The 22909-nt window shown below is 36.3% G+C and overlaps 3 protein-coding genes across 3 annotated transcripts; all 3 read left to right on the plus strand.

Moving 5' to 3' along the window:
• The first annotated feature begins 3364 nt into the window (after nt 1-3364).
• Nucleotides 3365-4743, plus strand: LOC104087023 (protein GAST1). Its single transcript, XM_009591412.4, has 4 exons — nt 3365-3551; nt 3829-3885; nt 3999-4032; nt 4372-4743. Exons 1-4 carry the CDS (start codon nt 3483-3485, stop codon nt 4551-4553), a joined length of 342 nt encoding a protein of 113 aa, XP_009589707.1. The 5' UTR covers nt 3365-3482; the 3' UTR covers nt 4554-4743.
• A 2852-nt stretch (nt 4744-7595) lies between these two features.
• LOC138909154 (uncharacterized) lies at nt 7596-13820 on the plus strand. The gene is made up of 9 exons (XM_070200337.1): nt 7596-7877; nt 8249-9148; nt 9876-9952; nt 9999-10144; nt 10391-10586; nt 10975-11123; nt 11224-11301; nt 13583-13620; nt 13713-13820. Exons 1-9 carry the CDS (start codon nt 7596-7598, stop codon nt 13818-13820), a joined length of 1974 nt encoding a protein of 657 aa, XP_070056438.1.
• Nucleotides 13821-19418: 5598 nt separating this feature from the next.
• LOC138909155 (uncharacterized) lies at nt 19419-19829 on the plus strand. The gene has a single exon (XM_070200338.1). The coding sequence runs from the start codon at nt 19419-19421 to the stop codon at nt 19827-19829; it is 411 nt and encodes a 136-aa protein (XP_070056439.1).
• Nucleotides 19830-22909: the final 3080 nt, after the last annotated feature.

Here is a 22909-nt window from a genome sequence, read left to right on the forward strand (position 1 = left end):
ACGGGGAATTGGCATAATATAGAACTTCACATATTAAAATATTACTAGTATGGATAGCCCGTGATGTGCACGGGCCCAATAACAGTATGTCTGGCAGCAAAGCTAGAATTTCATTATGGATTAAACTCAAAAGTTTTAGTTTAAATTTTATATTTTTTTTTGATAATTTATTGGATATGTATGAAATACTATTTTAGAACTCCAATGACTTAAAATGATTGAAATTCATAACTTATAAGCTTTAAATCTTGGTTGTGGCACTGAGTATGCTAAACATTTGAGCTTTTTTTTATAAATGAACTCTTGTATGAGAGTCCATCATGAAATAGCATGAGTAAATTTTTGCTTAACTTGTATATATTTATTTAAAATAATTGTGCATAGGTTCTCCGGCAATTCTATCCTCCGTTTAGAACAGTACCATTTGTGATTTTGACACATATAATTAGCATTAATATAAGAGTAATTTAGCTAATTAATTTCTTATATCTTCATTTTGGGACTTATAAATTTTCTTTTTAAGCAAATCAATGGATATGTGCATTTATTTATTGAATTTTACGATTCATCCTCAAACGATGGGAGACCGACGGAAAATGAGTAACAGGACAAGCATTTTAAGTTTTTCCATATTCAAAACAGGTAGAGAACTCCATAGCAACTACTGTGGATTTCCTTTGTCGTTTGAATATTTTTATAATACAAATCCTAGCATTGGAACATAGCAGGAAGTTATTTGCTTACTAATTAATCTGAAAAATATAAATGAAGCTCAGACACTCACATGGTCAGAGAAAGTAATATAGTTACTGCAAATGGCCACATGTTTCAAGGAGGCCTTAAAAAGTGAAGGTGAAAATTTGAGTTAAAAGGTTTTTCAAGTTTATCTAGTATAAAACTAACTAAATTTAAATTATACGTTGATATTTCAATGAAACTAAGCATCTATTAAAAAAAATATATTCATTAAATAATTTTGTTATTATTTAATTCTTGTGTTATAATCCTCGTAGTATAATTTGGATATAATTTTTGTGTGGATCAAACGATACCTAAAATAAAGCTTTTTTTATAATCCCATGAGCAACAATGGAATAACTCTACATAGTGAGGTATTCTCTCCGGTCCATAATAAATGACCAGTTTATTTTAGGTACGCCCATTAAGAAAATACTAAATTCTATGCAAAAATACCTAGTATGATTAAACTACCCTTAATTAAATATTAATATGAGGAGTAAGAAAACTTTTTAGCGATATGCATATAAGGGTAAAAGAGTAAAAAAAAATAAATTTTTTCTTGATTATATAAATGGACACTTATTTTGGACCAAAATAAAAAAATAAATTGATCGTTTATTGTGGACGGAAGTGAGTATTTATCTAGAGTTTAGTTTTTAATCTTTTGAATGTTAATCTAATGAGGTCCTTTGATGATGAAGGTGTAAGGGCACATTTTCCAAGGTTTTCTTTTGCTAATTGAGAATCAGAGATAATGTACGAAAAAGCACAGTTAAAAAATTGGAAAGCTCATCCAATTAATGACGTGCCACTTGGCATTTAGATGGTAGATTAGCTTTTGACACTAAGCAAAAGCCTGACGATAGGTAAGGAAAAAAACTGGCGTAACTCAGCCCAAAGCAGAAGGGTAAAATAGTCCCAAATATAAAAATATTTCTGAAGCGGCTACAGTACGATTTTTTATTGATCAATCATATTTTCCAATTGTATGGTAAATGACTTAAATACCTTTAGATGAAGCAGACATGTTGACCGTGCCTGCTTATCCTCTCTTATATAATAGTAATGAAATAAAGAAAGGTAGTTCATTTTGTCCTAATATGATTTTTTGTGGTTATGACATATGTCTTGATATTGTGTTTTTGACTCTCCTTTTATTATATATAGATGCTAAAATATGAAATCAAATCTTAGTCCTATTACGATATATACCATGATTTTGGCACTATTGATTGACAGCAAGCTAAAAGGGTAAAAATGTTGGTAACATGATTAGTCACGAGACTACTTTAGGGAACCAACATACTAGAATCTGCTAAACCCCAAAATCTTTATGGTCCACACATTCCTAAATTCACTAACTTCCAAGGCAAAAGTTAAGAACAGAAGATAGCAAACAACCAGAAATGTTATCCTACGTAATGGTAAATGTATTTTATATGGTTCACGAGAAGTTTGAACTCAAGGGTGTGATCTAGCTATCGATAAGTGAGTGCAAATTATGAAAATCAAGATTCAATTTCAGCATAGACAAAAAATGCTAGGCCTCTTTCTCCTATTAGTATAAGTCTTGTCGGGCAGAGTTACCCCGATACCATCCAAATATCCATGCGGGTAGGAGGTAACAGTTACTCGATAAAATATTTGAAGTACGTGCAAGATGACCCAATATCAAGTTTCCAATAGACTCGATAGTAAGTACCCGATAGAATATTCGAGATGTACTCAAGCTTGCTTTATAGTAGATACCCGATAAATTTAACATTAAATACTTAGTGAATAATCGAGGTGCGTGCAACTTGGCTAAACATTACCTAAAAAGATGGTTCACAAAAAGTCTGAAGGCTCTTTCTACACACTTTCAATCTTCCTGCCACCTGTCTAGACAAAATCTTAGTGTATATTTGTGGTGAGAGATGAATCTCCTTTTTCTTAGAAGTAGTTATTTTGAAGATAGAGTTTGTTTTCTTTAGAATATTGCATAGTTTTTAGTAGTTTGTATCTGTTAGGCCTTCAACACATTTGCAGACCTCTATATCTTATTGGGGACATGTGAAGGTTCTTCTGCTTTCATTTTCATTCTGGATTTTAATCACATGAAAGCTTGGCTGTTTTCCCTATGTAAATTGACCACCAACCGCTTTGCTTTGTTTTATGTGAACGTTTGTTATTTTTAATAGATTTAAAATACATACGTACGATTGATAGTGTCAAGATCTTTTATACAAGTAGTGTAGCATGTGATAGACGGTTAGTTATCATTATTAACTAATTAGGTTCCCAATTAATACTTATAATGAAGATTTATTTGAAATCACGCACTTTATAGGTGATTGATTTAGTAAACCACCATACCTCCATATGTAAAGTTAATTTTGCGTCAACCATTGAATTTTATCCAATATAATATTATACTCAAAAAATTATCTTCAAAAAATATTTTTACTTAAATCATCTAGCATCCGGAATCCCTCGGCTCGATTGAAATGGATTAACCACCATAGAAAGCCCACTAATAGGGTCGAGGGGTTTTGAGCTTCTTATCAAGGAGACTTCATTTACAGAATTGGAACTCGAAACCTTTGGTTAAGTAAGTAAGTAAGAAACTTTACCTATAAATTCATCAGCTGACCTTCCCAAACAACATAAACCATCAAACAACATCTTTTTTTTTCTTCTTGTTTCTCTTTTGGTCATCACTGCCTCAGTTAATACATAAATTCTTATCAACAAAGAACAAAATGGAGAAGATGCCTTGCTTGATGCTACTCCCTCTTCTAATAATAATGCTTCTTCTCGTTGGAACTCATGTAAGTTATCATTTAAATACTCATCAGCTTCCCCACCCACAATCCGAGACGAATTCAAAATTTAGAGTCTGTAAATACTATACGTTGTAATTTTTTTTAAAATATATGTCTACATTATTTAAGTCGAAAACAATAGATTCAATTCAATCCGCAAAACTTGCTCTAGATCAACCTTTCTAACAACATCACTTCCCTCATCTCAAAGTTTTAACATTTAATTTTCTTTTACAAATTTTCTTTTTTTAATTTGATATTTGGCATTGGTTTTTGTTACCAGGCAAAAATAACAGAATCTCCAGCACCTCAGCCTCAACCTCCTAACACTTTTCCAATGGTGAGTCATATTATGAGCAATCTGAAATAATTCTCATTTTTTTTTTTTTTTTTTTGGTGGTTGTTGTTTGAAGTTGCTAATTCTTACTTATAAATTTGGTTTTTCCCTTGCAGAATGGTACTACTCCAGGTAGTCTCCATCCACAAGGTATTAAATGAGTTCTTATTTTACATATTGTATAATTTGGCTACTGAGGGCGAAGCTACATGTCTTAAAGGGTGGTCAATTAATACCCTTCGTCGAAATATTACACTGCGTATATAGGTAAAATATTAGGTTTTAAATGTATATAACATATACCGAATACCTTTTATGGAATTTTTTTGCACTTGTTTCAAATTTGAACACCCTTAAAAAATTTTCTGCCTGCGATACTTAACTAAACTATCCCTAAATAGATGAGTGGAATTTGTAATTCTTCTTAATCAAAGTGTCATGTTATACCATATGAACTTAAGTAATTTTTTTTTTGGCTACATTTTGCAGAATGTCTACCAAGGTGCACATATAGATGCTCAAAGACACAATACAAGAAGCCATGTATGTTCTTCTGCCAAAAATGTTGTGCAAAATGCTTTTGTGTTCCTCCTGGGACTTATGGGAACAAGCAATTTTGCCCTTGCTATAATAACTGGAAAACTAAGAGAGGAGGTCCTAAATGCCCTTAAAGATCATAGAGTCCTTGAAAGAACCTTTACATTATCAGTGTAATTTTAACCCGTTATAGCAGATTGTATATTTTATTTTCAGATTATTAGTTTCACTTATTACGAGTAATTTCCTGCAGTTATCTTTTAGTAACCAAATAATATAAAAATAATTTTATATTGTCAGTATATAAAAGTTAAATTTTCTTTATTTATTGCATAAGCACAATAAGTTAATGAATTTGGTAATAATACCAAGCGTGAATAAGTATTCTCGAGAGATTAACCCCTCACTATGAAAGTAGAAACATGTATTAAATACGGGGCACATATAAAAACGGGCCGAAATATGATACATTTTAGGGTGATCTTAACTTTTGACCCCCATTTGCCCATAGCAGAACCCAGTCAAAAGTTAAAAGTGCTGCCGGTAAGGCAAGCGAGGGTCCAACACTTGTTAAATTTGAAGTTTTGCTACGGGGGAGACAATTATTCAAGATCATCAACTTTGAGGGTTATTCGTGTACTTCACCCATGTATGGGTTATTGGGAAATCAAGAAGGCCCATGGACTTGATTAGTGATCTACATCATAAATTGTGCCCCTTTCCCAATTTTGGATCCAAAATATTTAGGCCCAATACCACAATATATTCACATTAGACTTGTACTTCATGATTTTTGTTTCTGGGTGTGTGCTTGTTTTATTGTTCTCAGGGTCGTTTGGTATCGGGAGTAAAAAAACAATTCGTGGGATAAACTTTGGGATTATTTATGGTGTTTTTCATTGAAATTTTTTATTTTGGAAAAACAATTTTGGAATCATCTCATATCATAAATCATAATCTTGGTTTTATTTTACCCAATGTTCTAATCCTTGGATAAAAGTAAAACAACCAAATGATAAGAGATGCCTTCTCTCAAAACTCTTCTCCCGAAGTCGTTTAAGAAAGTCAATGTTACAATTAGAAATAAAAATTTATTCAAATTTATCCAGTTTTAAGTTCTGTGTTATAGCTCATATATTTCATTTTTCATCCAATGAACCAAATAAAATACTTATATTAAATAATGAGGAATTTTATTTTATTTGATCATATGTTTTGTTTCACGTGCATTGTTTTATTAAAGTCTTCAAAGGACAACAAAAAGAAGTGGAAAACAATCGGAGCCACAACTTTCTATAAGTTGCAATCCTAGAAAATGAACTACTAATAATCTATTTGGACACTGCCCCCCCGCCCCCCCCCAAAAAAAAAAAAAAAAACCCCAAAACCCCCCTCCATTTTTTTTACTTTATTTATATTAGAAAATCTAAACTATTTAGCTTTCATATACTAGCAAAATATTATTTCTAAATTCATGAGCCTAACCTCAACAAAAAAGTAAAATACCAAATTTATTTTGTAAGAATAGAGCCTTCATTTAAAAAACAAAATAGCAATCAAGCATAACTTTCTTTTCATGATGTCAGGAGATCAACAAATTAGAGTTTATCACCCACAATTGTGGTGAAACGAATATAATCCCTCTTTAATTGAACTTGTGTGGCTCAAATCCAGATTAATCGGATTCAAATACCAGACAATTATTGGAAAACCAGAACTAAACTTTATTTGTTTTTTGAATACTCTTAGCCTGTATATATTCTAGAATATTCAGCCATTTCTCTTTCTTATTTACTTTTATATTTAATAATCTTTTGGATGGAACGTTCGGATATTTTTTCAAAAGATGAATTATATTCTGTCGTGAACAAGAAAGTCGAATTGACTAATTGAGTATGAACATAATTGAATTGACTTAATGGAAGAAAGAAGGTGCGTAAGCTCATTTTGTCTACCACTAGGTCGTGGTAGGATGTATACTATACTTTTATTTTTAATTAGAGATTTCGGGTTTGAGCCTTAGCAATAAAAAGATTTTGGTAGAATAAATATACGGACACCGAATGAAAAATCAAAAAAGAATGAAGTTAGTTTTGCCACAAATCTTACTCTTTTTTTTTTGTACTAGAAAAGCATTAGAGCTATTGGAGTTGGGGTTACCTGAAGTTGGACCAGTTGTGTATTTATTTGTAACTGGGTCAGGCCCTCTATTCTTTTGATTCTTAATATACTAGCTAATAGCCCAAGTAGCTAAGAGCTCATATATAGATTGATATACTGAATATTGTAAAGGTCTAGAACATTCATTCTAATAGAAAAAAATTAAGTTTTCTCTGCTGAAGCTCTCTCTCTCTCTCTCTCTCTCTCTCTCTCTCTCTCTCTCTCTCTCTTAGCTCGTGTGTAACCCTAGTCACATGTTCGTCAATTCTTCGTGATTTCTCAATATTATCATGGTATCAGAGCCCGGATTTTGAGAGATCTCAGCATTCCCTTCCGATCGATTGTACCCTCAAGCGGTTTTGATGAAATTTTGTGTTTGCATGTATTCCTGATTTCGGAGTCATTTAAGTTTTTTGATAGAATTTTGAGCTTCTTCTTTTTGGTTCTCATCTCATTCGTCGAGTTCAGAGGATATATTGTAGCGATTGCTCAATTTTGAAGTTCTGCATCATTCTTAGACCTAAGGTTTCTAAAAATTTAATTTTTGCGGGGTTCGAGCTTCATCTCCATATCCCGATTGTATGACTTCTAATTTTCTTTCAAGGTCGTATCTTCCGGTAGCGAAGAGTTCCGGTAATATTGTTCCACCTCTCTTATTAGCTGCATGCCATTCTGATTGCCAAAGTTTGACTGATATAGTTACTCATTCGAGATATAGTACTTCATTACTGATTTGTTAGTCTATTGTGTTGTTGTTCTTCATAAAAATGGGTAGTACTAGTGCTAGTGAGTGTGAATTCACTCCTCGTGCCTCTAGTCCTTTGTTCCTTCATTCTTCCGATGTTCCTGGGGCCTCTCTAGTTAGTGTCCCATTCTCTGGTAGTGGTTTTGGGGGTTGGAAAAGGAGTATGACTGTGTCTCTATAAGCCAGAAATAAAATAGCTTTTGTCGATAGTACTTGTCCAAGACCTGCTGCAAATTCACCTGAATGTAAGCAATGTGATAGAGTTAATAATATGGTCATATCTTGGCTAACAAGTTCTTTCTCACCTGAAATTGCTGAGAGTGTGCAGTACTCTGAGACTGCTGAAAGCATTTGGAACCAGCTAAATAATAGATACGAGACAGTAAATAGGACTAAAATCTTTGAAATTAAGAAAGAATTGGCTTCTGTTTGTCAAGGGTCTCTTGACATAGCTTCATATTTCAACAAGTTAAAGAAACTCTGGGATGAGTTGGGAATAATGTCTTCCAATCATGCAAAGACATGTGCTTGTGCTGCAAAGGCTGGTCTGCAGGTAGAAGAGGAAGAAAATAGGGTCCACTAGTTTCTTATGGAGTTAAACGAAACATATATCGATGTAAGGACCAATATTTTACTCATGAATCCACAACCTTCTCTCGATAATGTTTACAATATTCTTCTGCAAGATGAACAATAAAGACAAGTCACTCATACTATTCAATTCAGTCCTGATATGGCCTCATTAAATGCAAACACTACCAACAAATTTTCTCATTAGCCTAATTTTCAGAGATAATACACCAGAATGTTAACTTACAATAAAAGAATGCCTTTTAAACGAATAAACGGTTTCCTTTTTGTAAATACTGTAAGAAAAATGGTCATACTATTAACAAATGCTATATGCTGCATGGATTCCCACAGAATTTTAAAGTTATAAAGGGTAGAAAGTTTGGTGCTACTGCCGATATTGAGTCTCCTCTCTCTGGGCATCCTGGCAATGCTTCATCATCTGGTTCTGGTGGACAAAATTCTCCTATACCTGGGCTGACTAAGGAACAATGCACTCAATTGATGATGCTTTTGCAGAGTTCTAGATTGGAGTCCAATTCTCCACCCAACCTTGAGGCCTCTGCAAACTTTGCTGGTAGTGTATCCAATCTACCTGTTTCTTTTTGTGAGAGTTTTACTGCATGCATGTTATTTAGACTTGCTAGAAGTGTTTGGATAGTATATTCAGGAGCAGCTGACCACATGACATCTAGCAAATATATTCTTTTTGACATTAAGCCACTTCTCATACCCTACTTAGTCTCCTTACCAAATGGATACAAGGTGAAGGTCACATGCACTGGATCACTCACTTTGTTTCCTTCTTTCACACTGCATGGTGTCCTTTTCATTCACATTTTTCAATACAATCCGATTTATGTATACAAATTGATTCAACAATTTAGCACCTTTATCTTGTTCACATCCTATTCCTGCTTAATACAGGACCCTTCCAGGAAGAAACTTCTGGAACTTGGTAGAGTGCACTATGGACTGTACAAGCTTCTTTCACTTACTAATCCTGATTCTTATGGTTCCAGAATCAACAATGTTTTGCCAAAATTAAATTGCATTTCTGTTTCAGATTTGAATAAGTTTGTACAAACCACAGTTCCACATTCTATCTCCCCTCTGAATAATGATGCACAAGTTGTAAATAGCAATGTTTCCTCTACTGTTAGCAATGTTTCTTCTACTTTTAGCAATGTTTCTTATATTGCTAGCAATGCTACTTCTACTATCTCTTCCATGAATTCTGTGAATAATCTTGATGTACTTTGGCACCATAGGTTGGGCCATATCCCTTTTGCAAAAATAAAAAATATGCCTAGTATTTCTTATCAGCTATCTTCTAAGCAATCCTTTGTTTGTCCTATTTGTCCCCTAGCCGGGCAAAATAGATTACCCTTTTCAAATAGTACTTCTCACTCAACTTCTTTATATCAACTTGTCTATGTTGATACTTGGGGTCCCTATCACATACAAACCTATACTGGTGCCAAATACTTCTTAACAATTGTGGATGATTAAAGTAGAGCAACTTGGACTCATCTAATGTATGCCAAGAGTAATGCTTTTCCTTTACTTAAGGCGTTTATTGCAATGGTCAAAAGACAATTTAATCTTCCTGTACAGACTATAAGAAGTGATAATACCCTGGAGCTCGGTTCTTCTTCATTAGCTTGTGAATTTTTCTCTGCTAATGGAATCTTACACCAGGCCACTTGCCCTCACATATCTAAACAGAATGGTGTAGTTGAGAGGAAGCACAAATATCTTCTGGAAACCTCTAGAGCTCTTCTATTCCAATCTAAACTTTCTACTAAATTTTTTTTGGGGGGGGGGGGGGGGGGGTGAGACTGTCTTTTGATTGCTACTTATCTTACAAATAGATTCCCATCACCTGTTATATCAAACAAGACTCCATTTGAGATCTTGTATGGCACATGTCCTTCTTACAAATATTTAAAACCATTTGGTTGTCTTTGCTATGCCATAGTCCCTAAATGCCATAGGAATAAGCTCTAGCCATGAGCTTTGCCATGTGGTTTCATTGGATATCCTTTTGGAAAAAAGGTTATAAACTATATAGTTTACAAACCAAGTGTGTGCTTGTTTCCAGAGATGTTATTTTTAATGAGTGTGTCTTCCCTTTTTACCTTTCTTCTTCTCCTTATTCTCTTTCATCTCCCATTTCTACTACTCCTCCTCTTTTTGATTCTCTATCTGATACTATTGCTCCTGATGGCTCAACTCCTTATTCAGCAGGTTCTCCTTCTTCTTTTCCTTCCACTTCCACTTCCCAGTCCTCTTATACTCCACCATCTGTTTCTCTTCCCTCACTTTCTTCTTCATTTACTGCCCTTATTCCTTTTGTTGCTTCTCCTCATCCTCCTCTCAGAAAGTCCACTAGACCTCACAACCTTTCATCTCACCTTCAAGACTTTGTGGTTAAACTTTCCTCTTCTTTTTGCTCCTCTACTACCTAAATTTCTACTGTTTCAACTGCTGCAGTTGAACCTCACTCCTATAATCTGGCAGCTGCCAGCCCAACTTGGCAAAAGGCCATGAGGAAGGAGTTTGAGGCTTTGAAGGCTAATCATAGCTGTGACATTATTGAGTTACCTAAGGGCAAGAAACCTATTGGGTGCAAATGGGTTTATAAGATCAAATACAAGGCTGATGGGTCTATGGAAAGGTACAAGGCAAGGTTAGTAGTAAGGGGTGACACTCAGGTGGAAGGTGTTGATTTCCATGAAACTTTCTCATATATGGTGAAGATGTGTACTGTCATATGTTTAATTGTATTAGCTGTCAAGAGCAATTGGTCTTTATTTCAATTAGATGTTAATAACACATTTTTACATGGGGACTTAGATGAAGAGATCTTCATGAAGCTTCCACCAAGTCTTTTACGTTGTTTCACCTTCTTCTATTTCCTCACCTTCTTCTGATTCTTCTCCCATTTTGGTCTGCCAACTTAAGAAGTCTTTATATGGTTTGAGACAGGCTTCACGGCAGTGGTATGCCAAACTGTCTCAGGTCCTTTGCTCTAGAGGTTACACATATTCTTTAAATGACTATTCTCTCTTTGTTAGAAAAACTACACTTTCTACTGTCTTTCTTGCTGTATATGTGGATGATATCATTCTCACTGGGGATGATTTAGATGAAATAACTGCCTTGAAAAGCTTTTTGGATGTTGAATTCAAAATCAAGGACTTGGGCCTCCTGAATTATTTTCTTGGTATTGAGTTTTTTTTATCATTCTTCAGGGGTTGTGTTACATCAAAGAAAGTTCATTTCTGACTTGTTAAGTGAGTTTAATTATTCTGATGTTTCTCCAGTTCTTTGCCCTCTTGATTTGTCTACTAAATTGAAGTCTGATGTTGGGCATCTTCTCCCTAGGCCTGATTCTTACAGAAGTCTTATTGGAAAACTTAACTTCCTTACCCATACTAGGCCGATCTTGTATTTTGCGGTTCAACACCTTAGTTAGTTTCTTAAAACCCCTAGAGTTCCCCATATTGCTGCTGCATTGCATGTCTTATGGTATTTGAGGGGTACTGCACATGTTGGGGTGTTTCTGAATAATACTCCTGACCTCTCTTTGGTTGGCTATTGTGATAGCGATTGGGCTGTCTGCCCCGACTCTCGTCGATCAGTCAATAGTTTTTGTATTACTCTAGGTGGTAGCTTAGTGAGCTGAAAATCTAAAAAAATAACATGTAATTTCATTGTCCTCGGCTGAAGCAGAGTATAGGGCCATGAGCAAAGTCGTGGCAGAATTATCTTGGTTGACCAGGTTATTTTCTGATTTGGGTTTGCAACTGAAGGAGCCTATTCCAGTCTTTTGCGACAGCCAGTCAGCTATTCATATGGCTCGCAATCCTGTCTTTCACGACCGTACCAAGCATATTGAAGTTGGTTGCCATTTTATTCGTACCAAGTTGGCTGACGGGCTCATTTCATTAAGTCATGTATCTATTACTTCTCAGCTTGCTAATGTGTTTACTAAGTGTCTTTCAGGTGCTCAACATCACTCTTTGATCGGCAAGTTGGGTGTGTGCCCACCCTCCAACTTTAGGGGGGGGGAGGGGGGAAAGGGGGTATTGGAGCTATTGGAGTTGGGGTTACCTGAAGTTGGGCCAGCTGTGTATTTATTTATAACTAGGCCAGGCCCACTATTCTTTTGATTCCTTAATATACTAGCTAATAGCCCAAGTAGCTAAGAGCCCATGTATAGATAGATATACTGAATATTGTAAAGATCTAAAACATTCATTCTAATAGAAAAAAAATAAATTTTCTCTGCTGAGGCGCTCTCTCTTAGCTTGTGTGTAACCTTAGTCACATTTCCGTCAATTCTCCGTGATTTCTCAATGTTATCAAAAAGTCTTATAGTGAAAAAAGGAGAGGAGAAAAGCTGTCTTGCTTGACCAAAGACTCTTTTGAATTTCGTTTTTTAAAAGTAATTTAATCATATTTGATGTCATTGCGAAATTTGGTTAAATTGGAATAAAATATCAAATATGGGAATAAATCAAAACTCAAAAGATGTTGGTACAGCAAAAGCTATAATTTTCAACAAAGTTTCTAGAGGCTAGTATATAATTTGATAAACTAATCACGTGTTAATTGGGAATTAAGGATCGTTTGAACAGTTATAGCCGTCATATTATGAACTATAGTTATTACTAAACCCCACAAGCAAAAATCTGCTAGCATAATCAAAGGGCTATGGTATTTTTTATTGCTCCTTTTTTATTAATGAGTAATATTTTTTTATAATGATGGCGTTCACTGTTCAGATCATCAAATTACCCGTAAAATCGCACATCTAAAATCATTTCATCAAAATTTAATTAAATAGAAAAAAGTCACACATCTAAAATCATTTCATCATATATAGAAGTGAGTGCATAAAATGAGCACTTGTATGATTGTTATTGCTATGGCAAAATAATATCTCAAATGCAAAAATAAAGAACACTATACCTCTTTTAGTCTTAAGCATGTGAATATTGGAAAATGTTCATAAACCATAACTACTCATGATTTAAAAAATGAAAGATAATTTAGGAAAAAGAAGTAGAAGAGAAGATCCAACTTATAAACAAGAAAATACTAACATTTTTGTTAATAACCATTTCCAATCTTTTCTGTTTGAGGAATCTGAATAACTTGACATCACTAATGCACGCAATATTTTAACATAAAAAAAGCAACAAAAAAAAATCAATAATCCCGAGTAATTGATTAACCAAGAAACAGATGGTAATTATAAATAAAGTGCACTTATTATTCAAAGCCAAACTTCTAATATGATACATCAATAACCTTTGATGATCTTGGAGAAGCCTTTACATTACCAGAAGGCCTTCAAAGATACATATATTCATCAACGAAACAAAAAGATTGAACCATGCGTTAGCTACCCCTCGGAAATTTCTCGGTTATTAAAAACAAAACAAAAGAAAAGAAAATAACAAACCATAATAATAATACTTGTCTTAAAATAATGTATGATCTAGAAGTTCTTTTTCCGTCTATTAATGACTACCTCGTACACATAAATATTTCATCTAGGTTTATTGGTGGATCTGTTCTTGTCGAACACGTCCAGATTCTAGGTTCGAACACAAAAGCCCGCTAACCGAACAAATTAATTGACTTAATCTTGATCTTTCTTGTTCTTTGGGATAGGAGCCAAAGCAAAAGAAGGAGAAGAAATGGCTTTAAGGGTAGTCTTCTTCTTCTTGTTGTTAATGGATTTGTTTTGTGATTTTGAATCATCTAAAGATTCATCACTATTCTTTCTTGTTTTGATTAATAGAATGCTTTGTTGGGAAGTGTTGATTTCTCTATTTGTTTTTTGGAGAGGATAGAGGAGATCTGTTGGGAAGAAGTTGTATTGAAGGCCAGCCATGAAAAGTACAATTAAAATCTTTTTTTTTTTGATGGATTTTTTGTTGTTTTAAAAGTGGAAGGGTTGTGCACTTATTTATAGACACATTACAGGTTATTTTGAAAGGCCAATGGCTTTAGGTTGGTGCGAAGGATCCAAATAAGAGAAAAGAACAAAGAAAATAAAGGAGGAGAGGTGGTGTGAAAAAAATACTTACTCGGTGTATTTACGGTTTATATTAAATTAAATAATTTAATATCAGAAATTACATGAAAATTAATATTATTTAACTACGATCAATTGACCTATGCTCGGCTAAAACGATTTAAACCAACACACAATTGTTAGTTAGAGGCGATAGGTATATGGTAAAATAGTCGACACATGCACAATTTATACGAACATCACTATTAATAAAAAAAATATCGCTACTTTATTATTTGAAAAAAAATATTAAAGGGTAATTAGTCGAATTACTTATAAAAAGAAGGAAAAATCAAGTAATGAATGTTGATTGGCTCTACTTGTGACACCATTCCCAAAACAACACTTGTCAAGGTTAGCAACCATTGCTTTTGAGTGGTTGGATGGAGGCAGGCATGATTTGGACTAGCAATTTCTTTTATATCAAATTAAATTCGCCACCAAATTTAAAGTATTTTCACCAAATTTATTTAATTACTTTATAATCTAACTTGCATTGGCTAGTACATATTAATAACTGCTAAATTAATATGTCACCATAGGCATGTTATACACCTTTTCGTGATAAGTGGTTGGAGTTTTCATGAACTATTATTCTTAATTTTAGTCAACTTTATTTATACAGACAATAGATTAAATTCTATATATAAACAAACTGTAAAAGACATTATATAAAATGATTACACTACTCTCTGTATTCTAAATTGACCATATATATATATATATATATATATATATATATATATATATATATATATATATATATATATATATATACACACACTCTCAAGCAAGAGCAATTGAAGTTAATTTCATAATCATAGTCATAAAATTGTCTTTTGTACTATTAAAATAACTGAACTATTGTGTTAATTCAGAAAATATAAATCACCATAAAATTAATTTGACATCGAAAAATAACATGTTATTAGTTAGTACCAAATATTACTGAATTTTACTACTCTCATCAAAAAATATTTAAGCAGAAGTATAAGAGAAAACAATTTGATCTAACAACGATTTAAAAATAATGGTGTACTACAACACTACTGCTACAAACTAAATTCTAGTAGCATTAAGGGATAGAGCTACAGTTGGAGAAGGGTGGTTAGTAAATATATTTATCCAAAACATTATACAAGATATTGTATAAAAATTGAATATTACTTTTATACATACATTAAATCTTGAATATATATCTTTAGTGAAATTCCTGATTTCGCTTGAAGACCAACACTTGTCGGTATCTAATCAAGTTCATTGACAATGGAGTCGACACTTTAGGAATCTTATCTTGTAACACCATGTCACGGCGGTCCAAGGCGGTGCCACTGTCCGGTGGCACCGCCGTCGCGGCGGCATCATTAATAGAAATCTTGGTGTCTCCGTTGATCTTTGGTGGCTTTGGATAGTAAAAATCAGTGGGGAAGAAGTAGTATTGAAGCCCTGCCATTGATTGAAAGCTCAAACACTTGAAACCTTGAATAGGTGAATTTTCTAGGTGACTTGATATGTTTGTAATAAGTTTTCTATTTATTTTTTATATTTGTTGTTTTGTATTTATAGAAAAAGAAATCCAAGTAGAGGTTGGAGATGAAAAATTGTGACCAATTTCTAATGAAAGTAGGAAGTTTCTCTAACCGACTAGTCCATCACGTAGTTCCTATTTCTATTCAATTCTTGTGTACACTGTTGTTTTTCTATAGAAACTTCTTTAAAGACTAACTAATAATATCGCAAAAATAAGAAAATTTACGCTTTGGTTATTTTGCAGCTAAAAGGTTTTTTATTTTATTTTTTTGTTTAAGGATTACTCGTGGAAGTTGTTGTAGACTAATCTTACAAATTAATCTAACCAATACTCAGAGTTACTCGGTACATATACTGGTGCGAGATGACGCTACTCGGTAAAATAGTCCAGGTGGACATGAACTGTCCCCGACACTATAATTAAGGTAGTAATCAACGTAAAGAGCCTTTTAAAGGTAAATTTATACAAATTATTAAAAAAAATCAGTTAGTTTTTGTAATTAGTAAACTTCAGTTACGCTAAGTAAAATAGTTTGTAATATATAGTATATATATATATATATATATATATATAAGAGATAATCTCTTATAATTATAAAAATTTAAGCAATACTTTTGTTCACTGCATGTTTCACGTCTTTTCTTCTTCCTCTTTTCTCCAGAATGGTAGCATTACAAATTTACAATCCACCATAGTATTGCACCTAAGTATATTTTTAATGTTTTTTGTTTTGAGATTTTTGTTTACCCTTAAAATTGGATAACAATTAAACTTATAATGTGGTTCTAAGGATACGTGATTTCACTTAATACCAATTGATAAATATGAAGATTGATAAATATGCTGAACTATAAAGTAAAACAAACCAGTGTTAGAATGTAACTCAGCCCTCGAGTTTGGATACCCTCGAACTAGTTGATGCAAGAACAGTTAAAGTATAACAAGCTGATGAACAATAGTATAAACGAGAAAGAGAATTATATTGCTTTGATATCTCTGAACTATGTGTCTTACAAATGATTAGAACCCCCCTTTAATTAGTAGAGGAATTTCACTCATGGTATAATTCTAATTACAGAAGGAAATCCCATGATTAGCTAATTAACCGTTTCTGATTTGATCCGTTCCGAAATTTATACCTAGATTTACGCCATGATCCTCGACCAGTCACGGATATCTCGCCCTTCCCTTATTGTGCTATCTTCGATCTTGCTCGATGTCTGTCTCATTTGGCTTCGATCACTATTTGCCTCGATCTCGACCGGTACCTCGATTCTGTACTCGGTACCTTATCCTCGTGATATAGTCTGTTCCGTTACGAGGCCATTGTTCGATGCAACCTCCCGGTCTTGGTCAAATAGTAAAATCGGGTAAGCCCGGTTTTAACTGTATACAGATAATCCCCTCGCCTTTTGGAGTGAAATGATAATAAACGAATTAAGCCTTCGATTTTCTACCTCGACCTGTCATGACGTCACCCTTATGACGTAAGCGATAGGAAAACGTCCCGTCGGTACAGTTCCCCAAGTCATTAATGAGTGTTAGTTGGTGGTCGGCCACTAGTGCCTTTGAACCGTCGTCATGAATTCAATAAATAGACCCTTCTTCACTGATTCAAACTTTACTTTCACTTCTTTCTAATCTCCAAAGCTCTTACATCTCTTAAGTTCTTCCCTTTTACAAATCTTCAGGTTTTGCTATTAATCCTTTCTCAAATGTCAAGTCCTATTATCTTCCTCTTCTTCAAACTCATACAAAAATGGAAAAAACATCGAAAACGATACCACAAAAAGAAGCTGCTTCATCTTCTCAACCGGCCGGCGGAAAAACGCTGGTGGAACCCTGTCTTGAGGAATGCATTCCTGGGAGGTGCGCACTAAACTCCGATTTCAAAACCGATAAAGCCTCATCGATTCGTGGTCGATGCGAGCCAGTGTCGAGGTATATATGCTCGATAACTGAGAGATACCTTAAGCAGGTAAAGAAAGACTATAATTGAGAGGGCAAAGAGGTTGTGATCCCGACCTCTGAATAAGACATCACCACCCATGTGGAAGGGTTTCTAAGTGTTTACACTTACCCTTTCACGTTGGGCCCCTCGACCCCGTTGTCGTTGATTTTTGCCGTCAATATCAAATAACCCTAGGCCAAATCCATCCTTCCTTTTGTCGAATTGTTATTCTGCTCTGATTCTTCGTGAGCAAAGTCGAGGGGTTCCCTTTCACCCTCGATCACCTTATCAGATTGTATAGCCTCCGCCTCTATTGAGGCAGGTTAATAAAACTCCAACGTCGGGCTACCAAAGTACTGTTCTCGAGCATAGATGAGTACAAAGATCGAGGCTGGATGGGCCAGTTCGTTCGAGTGAGGACTTCCGACCTAATCCTAGCCGAGAAGATGCAATTTCATGAGAAATGGAACATGAATCGTAATTACCGTCTTACTGTTAGCTTCCATGTACTATTTGTTCCTTTGTCTTTTCTCATCGATGTCTTTTTCCATGATGTAGCGGTCGCTTGGATGCCCAGTGCGATTCCCGACCTCGAGAGCTGGGTTAGGAACCTGGCCTCGACCTCTACATATGCCGAGCGCTCATGGCGCGATTTATCAAAGGGCCGATGGGAGGCCAAGACTCATGGTAAGCCCACTTTTTGTGTATTTGATGATTTGATTAAGATGCCCTTCTTCTACTTATTCAATTTTCTCATGTACAGGCCTGGGCAAGGATGCGGTCATAAGGCCCCCGTCTGGTAAGGAGGAGACTTCGACCCCGGTTCAGAAGTTGGCGAAGGATAAGAAGAGGAAAAGGTTCTCAACCTTCGAGGATCCAAAGCTTAAGAAGAAACCGGCTCGTAAGCCGAAGAAAGACACGGTTGCCCTGCATGTGGAAGTGATTCAACGGCTAAGGGAGGAAAAAGAAGAAGATGGCTCAGAATTAGTGGCCCGAGTGGGAATGAGCACCGAGGCCCCAAAGGCCACTGAATCGGTGAAGGTTGCAGAGACTCCATCTTGAGATGAGGGGGTCTCGGGAAGAGACTTGGACGGAGTCCCCGAGTCATCGAGGATTGAAGATGCCTCCCACCATAATGAGGCAACGGTGGGTACGACTGTAGGGGCTGGTCTTGAGACCTCTCGAGATGGAGAGAGCGCCCCAAGTGATCCACTTGGGGCAATAGAAATTAGAGGCTCCCCACTGCTCCCCTCATTTTCAGAGGAGATAATTCAAGAGGCTCGGGCCTTGAAGACTGCCTCCATCGGAGGAGCCCACGGAAGGGAGACCCCTTCCGTGATTACTTTACTGGGGTCGAAGATGCTACCGACCTGAGCGACTTGGAGGTCTCGAGGAAGGATTCGGGCGAGGCATCGAGCCTTTTCAATAAAGCGCAGCAAGCTCTGAATCGGATAAGCCTTAACTCCCCTTGTTGGTATTACCATTGTGTTCATTTTTCTCTTCCTGTTTAACTTATTTTCTTCTTTCTGCGTAGGCCTCTGCGCTTCATCGGGAAGCATTTTATCGGTCTCGAGTTGAGCTGAGTTGGTAGGAAGCCAACATACAAAGGCTTACCGAGGAGAGGAATGCCCTCAACCTTCTCGGTGGGCAAAAAGAAGAAAAGATCAAGGAACTCCGAGCCGAGTTGGCCAAGGCTCACCAAGATCAGACTGACCTGATCGAGCAGGTAATGAAAATCTTAAAAGCTTATTGGCTCGATTCGGGAATGATGACTAACATTTCAATCTCACAGCTGCAGCAAAAGGTCGAGAGGATCGAGCAATTCCGTGAGGAGGTCGACATGATGAAGGCGGAGACCTTGGGGTGGAAAGAAAGTATGGACAGCTTTGCTGCTGAAAAAGAGGCAGCTCGAGCCCAATTGTCATCGGTCGAAAGTTAGCTTCGAGACATGAAGGAGAAGAGCTCGGCTCAGGCAAAGAAAATAGAGGAGCTCGAGACTCGGTTGGCTTCCGAACATGCAAAGGCCAAATCTGAAGCCGAAAAGGCAAAGGCCGAGGCAGAGGCGATCATGGCCATTTACCGGACCAATGTTGAAGCCGCTCAAGTCCAAGCGATAAAGGCAGCCGAGACCTCTCAAACTCGAGCATATTGGGTTGCTGAACTCGCCAAATGCCAATCTCGGAGGGAAACCCTCGAGGAGATCCATGCTCGAGGTTTCGATCTTAGCGATGAGGTAATAAATGCTAGAGAGCATGAAGCTGATGCTGGAGCGCTGGCCTCTTCCGATGATGGCAGCAAGAGTGGGTCCGAGAATGGGGAGGACCTCGATGGAGAAGAAGCTGCCCGTGAGAAAAATTAAGAATCTTAGGCTTTTTCTTTTTTGATTTTTTATGCGGGACCTTGATCGGTCCTTGTAAATATCTTCATATATGTAAAGGATATTTTTTCTGTTTTATTCATACTTTATGAAAAATTTGCTCATAAGTTCGAGGCTTAGACAACTTGATCGAGGTAGTACTAGTGTAGTCTTAATCGAGTGAGTACTTGTTCGAACTCGGAGTAGGGTGACCCTTAGTTTTTAATTGAGTGAGGATGATTTCTCGAACTCAAAAATAGAATGGCCCTTTAGTGTCACGACCCAAAATCCCACCACAGGCATCGTGATGGCACATAGTATCTAAGACTAGGTAAGCCGATTTCAATTACATTTTGAAGCCTTTTTTTTGAATTAAATAAATAATCAAAACTAACAGTAGAAAAAATATAAATATATGTGTAAAGACCCGGCCGGTAGTTTTGAGTATTATAATCCCGTTTCCCCATTTACTACTCAAATTATGAATTACAGTTGTTATTTGTCTTGCCGGGGTAATTGGTTTGGGTCCGGTGAGGTTTTGAAATGATTTGGAGCGCTTAGTTCCAAGGTTTAGAATTTAAGTTGAAAAGGTTGATCGGATGTTAACTTATGTGTAATGACTTCGGAGAAATTTTGCTAAAGAAAATTAAGGTTTGGTGGTGCCGAGGTAGATCAATTAGTACAGAGATTATAGAAAGTTCTCGTGGCTCGGACTTTTTGGATTGAACAATGCACCGAAGTGTAAAGGAAACTTTTGTCGGAAAATGGTCATTTCTGCGACCACTATGCGGTCGCAGAATCACTCTGCGGACCGCATAATGGTCGCAAAGTGGAGCAGGAGAAGGGCAAGATCTGAGGAAAATCTGCGGTGTACTATGCGACTGCAGACCTATTTTGCGGTCCATTATGCGACCGCAGAACAAGTATGCAGACCGCATAATGACCGCAGAACAGGTCAGTAACGCCTAGATTTGGAGGCCAAATTATGCGTTGGGTATGCGGACCGCATACCTGTTATGCGATCGCATATGCGACCGCATAACTGCGTCGGAGCTTCCATTCTTTCTAATTTTTGACCCGACCCAACTTCGATTTATAGCCCTTGAAGCTCATTTTTTAACCATAATCTGATATTTTAGAGAGAGTTGAGAGCATTTTAGAGAGAGAAAGTGAAGACTTAGTGATTTATCCATCAATTTTTGTTCAAGGTTTGAAGATTTCACAAGGATCTTGCTAGGGCTTCAAAGAGGTAAGAATTTCTTTCTCTAATTCTTCAATTTCGGGTTTGGAGTAAAGATGGGTGATTAATAGTATGATTCTTGGGTATGAAGTATCATATATACATACCAATAAGGTTGTGGAAAGATTGTTAAGTTCAAATGGGTAAGGATTGGGTTGAAAATGGTAGAAATCTTCATAGACTTTAATTGAAGATTTGAGGGTTGAGTTGGTGTCGGATTTTGGTGAAGTTTATATGATTGGACTCGTGGTTGGATGGGCGTTCATATTCTATAACTTTTGTCGGGTTGCGAATTTCAAAATTTTCGTTAAAATGTTGATTTCGTTAATTAGATGAGTCTATTATTGTTGTATTTATGATATGTATTTGATTTTGGCCAGATTTGGGCCATTCAGAGCCAGATATTAGTGGGAAAAGCATTGTGACCGATTGATTGAGCTTGGTTCGAGGTAAGTGGCTTGCCTAACTTTGCGTGGGGGAAATTCCCTTAAGATTTGGAACTATTATGCTATGTGAGCGCCGTGTACGTGAGGTGACGAGTACGTACACGGGCTAGTTGTGGAAAAACCTGATTTTCTTGCCGAGCAGAAACATGTTTTCCTGTTATTTTGAGTTATACCATTTTAATGAATACTAATCTATTTTTATTCTTAATTGAGTTATTCCAATATGTGTAGCTATTATGTTTAGTCTAATAAAGCATGTCTACGTGTCTTAATTGTTTATGTGAATTATGTGCAGCATGTTTAGTGAATTTCCTGCTTCTTCCCTGACTGGTACTTAGTCTAAATTGTAAGAATTTTGTGATGTAGTTGTCTTTCTATCACTCGCGCTGCATATTTACTTTGGGACTACGGAACGTTATTCCGAGAGATTCCCCTGCATATTTACTTTGGGACTACTGAACGGTATTTCGGGAGATTCCCCTGCATATTTACTTTGGGACTACGGAACGGTATTCCGGGAGATTCCCCTGCATATTTACTTTGGGACTACGGAACGGTATTCCGGGAGATTCCCCTGTATATTTACTTTGGGACTACGGAACGACATTCTGGGAGATTCCCCTGCACATTTACTTTGGGACTACGGAACGGTATTCCAGGAGATTCCCCTGCACATTTACTTTGGGACTTCGGAACGGTATTCCAGGAGATTTCCCTGCTCATTTACATTTGGGACTTCGAGATGGTATCTCGGGAGATTCCCTGTTGTGTTTCTGTGTACTGAGCTGTTACCTTCTATGATTCCATTGTTTTATTATATAATTACCAGTAGGGCCCTGACCTGACCTCGTCACTACTCGACCGAGGTTAGGCTTGGCACTTACTGGGTACTGATTGTGGTGTACTCATGCTACTCTTTGCACATGTTTTTCGTGTGCAGATCTAGGTGCACCTTATGAGCTGCACTATCAGTGAGCCGGGATAACTTTGGAGACTTCAAGGTATATCTGCCGCGTCCGCAGACCTCGGAGTCCCCTTCTATTCTTTCTCATATCCATTATCTTCTGTATCTTCCTTGTTAGAATTCTGATGTATAGAGACATTAGAATTTTTCTTCTGTAGGTTGTGATTCACGATGTTTCGGGTTTCGGGATTTGCTGTGTATTTTTCAACAGTTAGGTGTTAAAATTTTGTTTTTATTTTATTATTTCACGAATGTTAGGCTTACCTAGTCATAGAGACTAGGTTCCGTCACGGCGTTATACGGAAAGGAAAATTGGGTCGTGACAAGTTGGTATCAAAGATCTATGTTCGTAGGTGTCGTGAGTCATAAGCCGGTTTAGTAAAGTCTCACGGATCGGTACAGAGACGTATGTACTTATCTTTGGGAGGCTATG

Source organism: Nicotiana tomentosiformis, chromosome 4, assembly GCF_000390325.3.
Source record: "Nicotiana tomentosiformis chromosome 4, ASM39032v3, whole genome shotgun sequence".
Classification (NCBI taxonomy): Eukaryota; Viridiplantae; Streptophyta; class Magnoliopsida; order Solanales; family Solanaceae; genus Nicotiana; species Nicotiana tomentosiformis.

Excerpts from the sequence above, each read along its gene's own strand:
- LOC104087023 (XM_009591412.4), top strand. The coding sequence starts at position 3,483 with ATGGAGAAGATGCCTTGCTTGATGCTACTCCCTCTTCTAATAATAATG. Across the intron at positions 3,552-3,828 it reads TTCTTCTCGTTGGAACTCAT|GCAAAAATAACAGAATCTCC; the intron begins GTAAGTTATCAT and ends TTTTGTTACCAG. Across the intron at positions 3,886-3,998 it reads CTCCTAACACTTTTCCAATG|AATGGTACTACTCCAGGTAG; the intron begins GTGAGTCATATT and ends TTTCCCTTGCAG.
- LOC138909154 (XM_070200337.1), top strand. The coding sequence starts at position 7,596 with ATGGTCATATCTTGGCTAACAAGTTCTTTCTCACCTGAAATTGCTGAG. Across the intron at positions 7,878-8,248 it reads CTGCAAAGGCTGGTCTGCAG|AATTTTAAAGTTATAAAGGG; the intron begins GTAGAAGAGGAA and ends GGATTCCCACAG. Across the intron at positions 9,149-9,875 it reads ATTCTGTGAATAATCTTGAT|TCCCTAAATGCCATAGGAAT; the intron begins GTACTTTGGCAC and ends GCTATGCCATAG.
- LOC138909155 (XM_070200338.1), top strand. The coding sequence starts at position 19,419 with ATGAAGGAGAAGAGCTCGGCTCAGGCAAAGAAAATAGAGGAGCTCGAG.